This window comes from Gekko japonicus, unplaced genomic scaffold (genome assembly GCF_001447785.1).
Source record: "Gekko japonicus isolate JY-2015 unplaced genomic scaffold, Gekko_japonicus_V1.1 scaffold1406, whole genome shotgun sequence".
NCBI lineage: Eukaryota > Metazoa > Chordata > Lepidosauria > Squamata > Gekkonidae > Gekko > Gekko japonicus.
Window position 1 is genome coordinate 26,353 of NW_015160254.1, and position 9,603 is coordinate 35,955.

The 9,603-nt window shown below is 47.2% G+C and overlaps 1 protein-coding gene across 1 annotated transcript in view; it reads right to left on the reverse strand.

Moving 5' to 3' along the window:
* Positions 1-4,449: 4,449 nt before the first annotated feature.
* Positions 4,450-9,603, reverse strand: part of CRIP2 (cysteine-rich protein 2) — a gene marked incomplete at its 3' end in the record, with an annotated part of 58,154 nt that continues 53,000 nt past the window's right edge. Inside the window, exons 5-7 of the mRNA XM_015414354.1 lie at positions 8,420-8,488; positions 6,520-6,614; positions 4,450-4,518 (exon numbers count right to left, since the gene is read on the reverse strand). Of these exons, the coding sequence (XP_015269840.1) occupies positions 4,450-4,518; positions 6,520-6,614; positions 8,420-8,488 (233 nt within the window). The remainder of the gene's footprint in view (positions 4,519-6,519; positions 6,615-8,419; positions 8,489-9,603) is intronic.

Here is a 9,603-nt window from a genome sequence, read left to right on the forward strand (position 1 = left end):
ATCTACTTCCTCTTCCCCCCTCCACAACAGACACCCTGCGAGGTAGGTAGAAGAAGAAGAAGAGACTGGATTTATACCCTGCCCTTCACTACCCAAAGGAGTCTCAGAGCGGCTTACAAACTCCTTTCCCTCCCCTTCCCCACAACAGACTCCCTGTGAGGTAGGTAGAAAAAGAAGAAGAGATTGGATTTATACCCCGCCCTTCACTACCCAAAGGAGTCTCAGAGCGGCTTACAATTTCCTTCCCCTTCCCCTCCCCATAACAGACACCCTGTGAGGTAGGTGGGGCTATGAGAGCTCAGACAGAAATGGCTCTTTTTCAAGAACAGTTCTTATCAGAGCTACGGCTTGCCCAAGGCCATCCAGCCAGGTGCAAGTGGAGGAGTGGGGAATCAAACCCGGTTCTCCCAGATTAGAGTCTGCACACTTAACCACTACACCAAACCGGCTTTCCCTCTGCTGCCTTCTCACTACAAATTTACGGGAACTCGCTGAGGTTCTTCCCGCTGGCCAGGAGAAAAACGCCCTGTCCCTTTAAACAGAGGCTTAATGGGTAGTCAAAATGGGCACGTGAGGCTTTCCACATGATGAAAGTAAATAACAACGCCCAGCATTTGCTGCAGATCAAACTGATATTAAAGGGACAGCTAGAAGGGACCAGATTAAAAGCTGGCAACTGTATTTGTATGAGGAACTTCAGAAATAACTCCGCCAAAACTTGGATAAGGGCGAAAAGGCACTGAGCTCTACCAGCTTGAAAGTAAAACTGAGAATCCAGATGGAGGGAAATCTGAAATAACTTTTATTTATGAGAAATAGTTTTGTTTATTATTATTATTTATGGGAAATAGTAATGGTACAGATAGGAGCTGCGGTGGCTCAAATGGTTAAGAGGCTGAACTGCAGACCGGAAGGTTGGTAGTTCAGCAGTTCGAGACCCAGGTGCCACATGACGGAGTGAGCTCCCATCTCATGGCCCCAGCTCCTGCCAACCTAGCAGTTCGAAAGCAAGAAACTGCAAGTAAATACTTGAAAGTAGATAAATGCCACAGAACTAGGGATTTAGGGGTTAGTTAGAGGCTCAAGTTGTTAAGACGCTGAACTACAGACCAGAAAATCTGTAGTTCGGTAGTTTGAGACTCGAGTGCCGCAAGATGGAGTGAGCTCCCGTCTCTGGCCCCAGCTCCTGCCAACCTAGCAGTTTGAAAGCAAGACATTGCAAGTAGATAAATAGGTACCGCTTTGGTGGGAAGGTAACAACATTCCGTGCGCCTCAGTGTCCAGTCATGCCGGCCACATGACCACGGAAACATCTTTGGATAGCACTGGCTCTTTGGCTTGGAAACAGAGATGAGCACCGCAACCCTGGAGTCGGATTCGACTGGCTTTTATACAAGGGAAACCTTTACATTTACCTTTCAGATATGGTCACTGCATGACCTTGGGCCAATCACACGCTTTCAGCCTAACTTACCTCACAGGATAAAATGAAGGAGAGGAGAAGGAGGTAAGCAGATTTGAGTCCCCACTGAAGAGGAAGGTGGGGTGAAAATGAATGAATGAATGAATGAATGAATGAATGAATGAAATAAGAAATCTGGCCTGGAGAATTAAAAAACTCAAACAGTCAAAAAACAATACCAAGCATTCAGTAATACTTAGAACAACAACAACAAAAAGTACACTAAAGTGTGATTCACTGCTGGCAGCCAAACACTGCACAAGTTCTAACACTCAAGAGCTAAGTGTCTGTGTCAGTTCAAGGTAAAAGGTAAAGGTAAAGGTTTCCCTTGCTTGAAAGCCAGTCAAATCCGAGTCTAGGGATGCAGCGCTCATCTCAGTTTCCAAGCCGAAAACTTCTCCATGGCCATGTGGCCAGCATGACTAGATGCCAAGGTGCACGGAACACTGTTACCTTCCCACTGAAGCGGTACCTATTTAAAGGTAAAGGTTTCCCTTGCTCGAAAGCCAGTCGAAATCGACTCTAGGGTTGTGGTGCTCATCTCCGTTTCAAAGCCGAAGAGCCAGCGCTGTCCAAAGACGTTTCCGTGGTCATGTGGCCGGCATGACTAAACACTGAGGCGCACGGAATGCTGTTACCTTCCCAACCGAAGTGGTACCTATTTATCTACTTGCAATTTCTTGTTTCGAACTGCTAGGTTGGCAGGAGCTGGAACTAGAGACGGGAGCTCACTCCGTCATGCGGCACACTCGGGTCTCGAACTGCTGAACTACCGACCTTCCACAGCCTGCAGTTCAGCGTCTTAACCATTTGACCCACCGCAGCTCTTTACCATACCTATTTATCTACTTGCAATTTCTTGCTTTCGAACTACTAGGTTGGCAGGAGCTGGGGCCAGAAACAAGAGCTCACTCCGTCATGCGGCACTCAGGTCTTGAACTGCTGAACTACCAACCTTCCAGTCTGCAGTTCATCATCTTAACCACTTGAGCCCACTTGAGTTCAAAGGCAGGTTCAATTCCCAAAATGGGGCATCAACCATCTGGGCAGCCAATAATCCAAATTTATTTATTTTGTTGTTGTTGGGGGGAAAGAAGCAGACATATGCCAATGCGTTCCTCCACTGCTTACAAGAGTGGACTGGCAAATGCTTCGTTTGCGATGGCTCAGTTGTGATGTGGGGGGAATAGCAGGGACAAACGTTATGTTTTCTTTTCAGGACTGCAAAGGGAAGGAGGCCTTCAGTCAAACGGGAACGAATAACTGGTTCAGGGCCCCGGGAGGCATCAAGAGCTGGGAGGGTGCATGTTTGGGGAAAGTTTTGGGCCCACTGGAGAGATGTGGCCGTGGCAGGATATTCTACATAATCCAAATGAGATCAATCTGAAGCCGGCCATGCCAACGCGACCGCCTCTTTTGTGGGTAAGTGTGAAGCCCCTGGCTCACTGGGAGGGGGCAACAGCAGCACACCCCCAGCAGGTTGCAGTCAAAGCGGCTGCTGGGTCTCCTAGCATGGTAGACGGCCAGGAAGCCATTCAGAGCTGCTGCCATTCAGAGACCTCAGGAAGCAAGGGACGGCTCCCCAGCCGGTCTGATGGAGTGGAGGAGAGTCCTGGCATCGAGGCTTAGGGCAGTGGCAGCAGCCTCTTCCGTTACAGCAGGGCAAGGGTACGGTTGTCCCGTGTGAAGAGACAGGGCAAAGGGGAGGCTCTCTCTTTCTCACACCCACCCTCCTATCCAGGCCATCCCAACTGGACTACCCTGCAGACTCTCCCGGGCTGCAGCAGCAGGCACTCTGGTGTGTGTGTGTGTGTGGAGAAGAGCACACACAGGCACCTCCAGCCACGTATGCCTCCCCACTCTGAAGGATTCAGGAAGAGGCCACTTCCATACAGACCATGGTCTATACTGTTGCATATAGCTTATTGTAAGTAGGATCCTATTATGTAACGCTTAAGAAGAAGAAAAGAGACTGGATTTATAACCCACCCTTCTCTACCTGAAAGAGTCTCAGAGCAGCTTACAAACTCCTTTCCCTTCCCCTCACAGCAACAGACACCCTGTGATGTAGGTGGGGGCTGAGAGAGCGCTTTCGAGGACTGCTCCCGAGAGAACAGCTCCGAAAGACCAAGGTCACACCAGCAGCTGCACGTGGAGGAGTGGGGAATCAAACCCGGCTCTCCCAGATTAGAGTCCGCACTCCTAACCACTACGCCAAACTGTCTGTCATGTGACTACTAATGTGTGAATACTAATGTGTGAATACTTATGCTAGGCTTGAGTTTTTTCTGGTGGTTCCAGACTTCCAAAATCCTTACTGACTGTCCCATTTTGCTGATTGTACTGACTCACTATGCATAGTCCGCCTTGAGCGGCTATGAGAAAGGCCAACTGCAAATAATGTAAATAAATAAATAAATAAGCATCACCCTTGCCAGGAGGCTGTTCTCACAGCAGATCAGCCCCTCCGCTCCATGCTCCCCCACACACGACTACTGTATGACTAGCTCAACAGTGGCAATAACATCGGGACTAGGAACCGCCCTTGGAAGTTCCGCCATGAATTGTATGGCACTGACACTGTGGGATTGGCTTGAACTATCTACTGCACAATATCACCCGAAGGGGAGGATTTAAGGAAATGACTGATGCCACCAAAACCACTCAAAGACCATCTTGTTTACAGAAAGCACTTTATTATTGTCATTGTTATTATTATTCATGATTTCTTGTTTTATCTGGTTTTACGCATGGGCTCATGCCCCTTGTAAGCCGCCCTGAGCCCGTTCGCGGGGAGGGCGGGGTAAACATGCCTAAATAAATAAATAAATAAACAGTAGCAACGTATAGTGAAAGGAGAGTGATACTTCCAGTGTGCCCTTTAAATAGCAGCTGATTTCCTCCACCACCCCCAGCAACGTCCTCTGCATGGGCTGCAGCCCTGCTCTTCTACCCACCCCTTTCCCGGAAACCCCTCCTCTCCCTACATTATACTCACCCTTTGGTCCAAAGAGAATCCCATAGCAAGGTTTGTGGCAATAAGGCTGTCCATCATGCTGGAGGGGCAACAATGGGAGAAAAGTACATCAGATGAAAGCCGCCCACCCCTAGGAAGTATTCTTGTACTAGCGGTCCTGTTCTGGAGTGAAAACTTCTCCCTCCCCATAATGAACTTGTATCTAGACATGCACCTAGTATCAGGAAAAGGCTCCCTAGTCATACAGATACACAGGTACAAGGTAGTCAGGTTGCCTCTAGCACAGCACCTGACCCTTGAGGCATCCATTAGATCGGGCTCTTCCACATTCTCGTTTCCACGGCTTGTGTGTCCCGATTGCTTTGGGGGGGGGGGGTCTTTTCTGCATGTGTTTTGCTCCCTCTAGTGGTCAATTCGATATTACATCACTGCACGTCTAGTATATTCCCCTGCACTTTAAACCTGCAGGGAAATATGCCGGACATACAGCGACGTAATTCTGAATCAACCACTAGAGGAAGTGAAACACATTCAGAAAAGAGAAAAAACCACAAAGCAACAGGGATACACAAGCAAGGAAAATAAGAATGCAGAAGAGCCCACTGAGAGGGTAAAATTCCTCAACGGGGACATGTGCAAATCCCCTTAACTCTGAGGGCACACGTGAGGCAAGACAGAAGAAGAAGAGGAGGAGGAGGAGGAGGAGGAGATTGGATTTATACCCCGCCCTTCACTAACAAGTTGTAATGACATTTCGTACTAACATCAAATGTTTTTAGTAAGACAAAATCTTGTGGCTGTGTATAATAACATAATATTGTTTTGAGTGTAGTCAAAACCAATAGATTTCTGTGGAGTCACTCTGGACAGGAGGGTATGGGGACAGGCGCCCACTGTCCGGTTTTGTGCACCTCTTCCAAGGAGAATTTTCCCTTCCCGTCAACATTAGTGCTCAGAAAGAGGATTCTTTATCCCAGAATGACTCTTGGTCTTGTTTCCTTCTGGAAAAGAGTGGCAGAGCTTGTGACTGGAGGATGTGTGTGTGTGAGGGAGAATTGAGAGGGCAAGGATACGTTGTATCCTGGAAAATGCCATTTAAGACACAGAAATTTGGGAAGGAAAGAAGGAAGGAAGGAAGGAAGGAAGGAAGGAAGGAAGGAAGGAAGGAAGGAAGGTTGGTTTTACATTCCTGCAGATGAAAGGATCAGTCAATAGCACTGAATACTCAGTGCATCTTCAGCAAATAAAAAAAATATATAATCCCCTTCTCAATCAAATAAGATTAGTCCTGACCAATACTCCCTCTAAACTATGGAGTCCTGTGAGCAACAATTCTACTTTGTGAGCTACTGGCATTAAAGTTGTGAGCAGGTGATTTGGCTACTGTATAAATCAGTTTGCTCTGGAGACATCCTTCCTGAGCTAAGAGCTGGAGACTAAGAAACTGTGAGTGTCAGCTAGCTGCCATGTTTTGCTTGTTCCCTTCTCTGATCCTGGCTTGCTCACTGCTCGGCCGCTTGCTGTAAACAATGCTAGGGAGACCATGAGAGCCAGTACTGCCAGACGGCGTTATCTGTCTGGCCTTGTGAAGGACGGCAGGCTTGCGCTCCACTGCTGGTGTGAATCTTTTGGCTCTCGTGAGGCACTGCGACTCTCCCGCTTATCATGTATCCTCCCGCCGGGAGAAATCCCGCGCGCGCGCGCTCGAATTTAACTTGCTTAGCCATTTGTCTCGTCCTGCTATATGTAAGGATGTTTCCGCCCCATGGTCATTCCTAACAATAATTCTGTGGATAGGGGTTTTGTTGTTCAGTCGCACAGTCGAGTCCGACTCTTCGTGACCACATGGACCAAATCCCGCCAGGCCTTCCTGTCTTCCGCCGTCCTCTGAAGCTGAACAAAGATTAGGGTAAATTAACGGATCATCCAATAGCCAGCAATCTGTATCACACAAAAGTGACTGAGAAAAGTTACTTTGCACAATTTCACTATCGCCAGTATTCGCTACACTTCCAAGTCCCGATTTGCCTCTTCTGATGGAACAAATGATGTGTGTACATCCAAGTCCTTGATGCTTTACCTCAGCATGGCCTCCGGGTGTCAGAGTCTTCCCGCAGCGCTCGCACCGTAAGCAGGGGCGGTGCCAGTCCTTGCCCAATGAAGTCACCTTCTCAGCTAGAACAGACAAGAAGGTGCATGTAAATTCAGCTCGCTTTTGAGGGAGCCCTGAGGATGCCTAACTAACCCAAAGGTCCCCATCACTGCATTTGGTGTCAGGAGAGCAGCAAAAGGCTCAAGTATATGCCAGGGGTCTGGCAGATAACAACGGCGTGGGTTTCTGAAGCCACGGAAGGGCCTGCAGGCCTTCCACAGAAGCCATACTGGACACAGTTCAACTTCCTGAAAATTACAGCTTTAAAAAAAAATGTTTCTACCCTTTATGGATGCCGGGGGGGGGGGGAATCTGCATTGCTGAGGCACGAAGGAGACTCAGGAGGACTTCCAAGGGTCAAATGGAGGATAAATCCAGCCGAACAACCTATCTGCAAGTCTCCTTGATGTGCATAATTTATGCTGCACACAGACATTAGCTTCTGTCGAAGAATTTTGGTTATTTTGGTTGTGTATCATCCTCTACATACAAGTTCTGTAGAAGCTAAATGGAAAGGGAATCTGCAAATAGCATCTGACCCCCCCCCTTCTTTATTTTTATTTGGTTGTGTGTGTTTTTTGCATTTGTGTGTATGTGTGTATGTGTGCATGCATGTGTATGCGTGCCCGTGCCTGGAGGACGTGGCAACCTCTGGCGACTCCTACTGGGGCATGGAGAAGTGGCTTGATAACCTGCCTCTTGGCCCTGGTATTCTTTGGAGGTCTCCCTTCTAAGTGTTTGCCAGGGTCGGCCCTGCTTAGTTTCCGAGATCTGATGAGGTCGGGCTGGCCCGGGCTATCCAGGTCAGGGCCTGACCACCACCACCCTTCTTGATGGCTAGAAAGCAAGCTACTAGACCTATCTACTAGATCTATCAGAAGCCTTCAGGAGCTACAAGCCACACAGAACTCATGCCACCAGACAATTCCCTGTTCTGGCAGAACCAGAACCAGTCACCCTTAGCAGGGATGGCAGCTTCAGAAGGCCACTCTCTCTTTCTCCTCCTCATCCTCGCACTAGCAAGCCCATACTTACACCTAGAGATGTGAAGGCCTGGAAAAAACCCGGGAAAATTCGGGGGGAAACCGTTTTCCCCCCGTTTTTTTCCGAAAAATTGGAAAAATTGAACAAAGAAAAGAAATTGATTATGGAATGTTTTATTTTAACATGATGAATAAAATATTTTAAGACAAGGTGTTCAAATATTTTCCAAATCATTTCTAAAAAATATGTATGTTATCAGATTGATGTTATCAGATTGATCTAATTTCTGTGCACTGAGGACAAGCAAGTCCTAGGTTACAAACTGAACTCTCCAATGCAAGAACAAGATGCATTTCTTCCTTTAGGAGGTGCTATTGTCACAAGAAAAGAAAAAGGTTTCCGTTTTGTTTTTGCATGTGGGTGGGTATTCTGTTTGTAATAACTGTTTGGATACACTATATTTTTAATAGGCTAGTTGTGATAATTTCATGCCAAGTAAAAATGTCCATAGTCATATTTTATGTTCCTAAAGTAACAGAATGACTTTCAATCTGGAAAAGAAAAAAAAAGTGCTAGTGTAGCATTTTTTTCAATTTTTCCGAAAATTTCCGGTTTTTCCCCAGAAAAAAACTGGGGTTTTTTCCAAGCTTCAAAATTTCCGGAAATTTTACATTTACACCCTTTCCGGTGGAAAATTAGGAATGGTGTATGTCCTTTCAAAATATGCAAAAGCATCTACACCAACCATCACTGTCTCTGGTCATGGGGCCCGCCACTGCTGGCCCCACGGGGCCACAAGATCTTACTGCATCTATGGGGCAAAAGGCACCTGTGGCATACTCACCAAAATAAACTTTCTTAGAGCAGCGTGGGCAGATGTTTGGCTCTCCAGTGAAGGTGGTGATGCTGGAGGCTGAAACGCAAGACAGGAAGACATGGAATCCTCAAGGTGCTCCAAGAACTGAATCCTACAAGCACCGATCCTCTTGCATCTTTAAGGGCGAGAGTCTGAGCCCCAGCCAAGCTACAGGCAACTCAGAGCAGGGCTGATCTGGAATCACCTTGGGAAGGGGCAGGTGTGGGGCAAGGGTTGCCGTCCCTGGGTTGGGAAATATCTGGAGATTTGGGGAGCCTGGAGACTGCTGGCTTTAGGCAGGGGAGCTCACCCTCCAAAATAGCTGTTTTCTCCAGGGGAACTGATCTCTGTTGCCTGGAGTTCAGTTGTAAAAGTGGGAGGTCTCCAGACCCCACCTAGAAGTTGGCAACCTGATGTGGGGCAGATAGAGAACTGTGCTGTGATGTGGGGCAGATAGAGAACTACTTCAGAGTACATGACAAATAAGGGAAATCTGCCTTCTCTTTGGAGCCAGATGTTCAACATCTGGGTGATCAGCAAGGGCCAGAAGAAATATTCCAGAATTACATTTCAAGACATGGGCTTCTGTGGTCGACTTCTCCCTCCCCACAGATCCTAACCTTTGCCATGACCCAAATAATATAATTAAAATTGTGTGTAGTTATACAAAATCATATTTATATCATTAGCACACAGTGCTGGATTTGGGGGGTTCTTAGCTTAAAGGGTATACCTAGGGCTATGCATATTCTGACTAAAATAAACTAAAACTGTGCCGAGGAAAGCTGGATTCTATGACTTTCCGTTATGCAAATCAAACAAATTGCTGCACTATGGTATTTTCATAATTTACCCTAGTCATCTCCAAAGCCCCTCAAACCTCTCGAAGTCTTCCTCAAACCGCCCTTCCAGTTTCTGAGATTTCAGCAGGCATTAAGCTACTAGTTTTCAAATGTCTTCACAGCCATAAAGGATAAAACTTGCCTCTTTTTTTTTTAAAGTTAAAATTGAGGCGCTCTGAGTGCTTAGAGGAAGCACTGCCCTGAGTACACCCAATTCGGTGAGCAGACCACAAAATTTCCCCATACTTCATAGAGAGAAGAAGAAGGAGAAGGAGGAGGAGAAGGAGAAGAAGGAGGAGGAGAAGGAGGAGGAGAAGGAGGAGGAGGAGG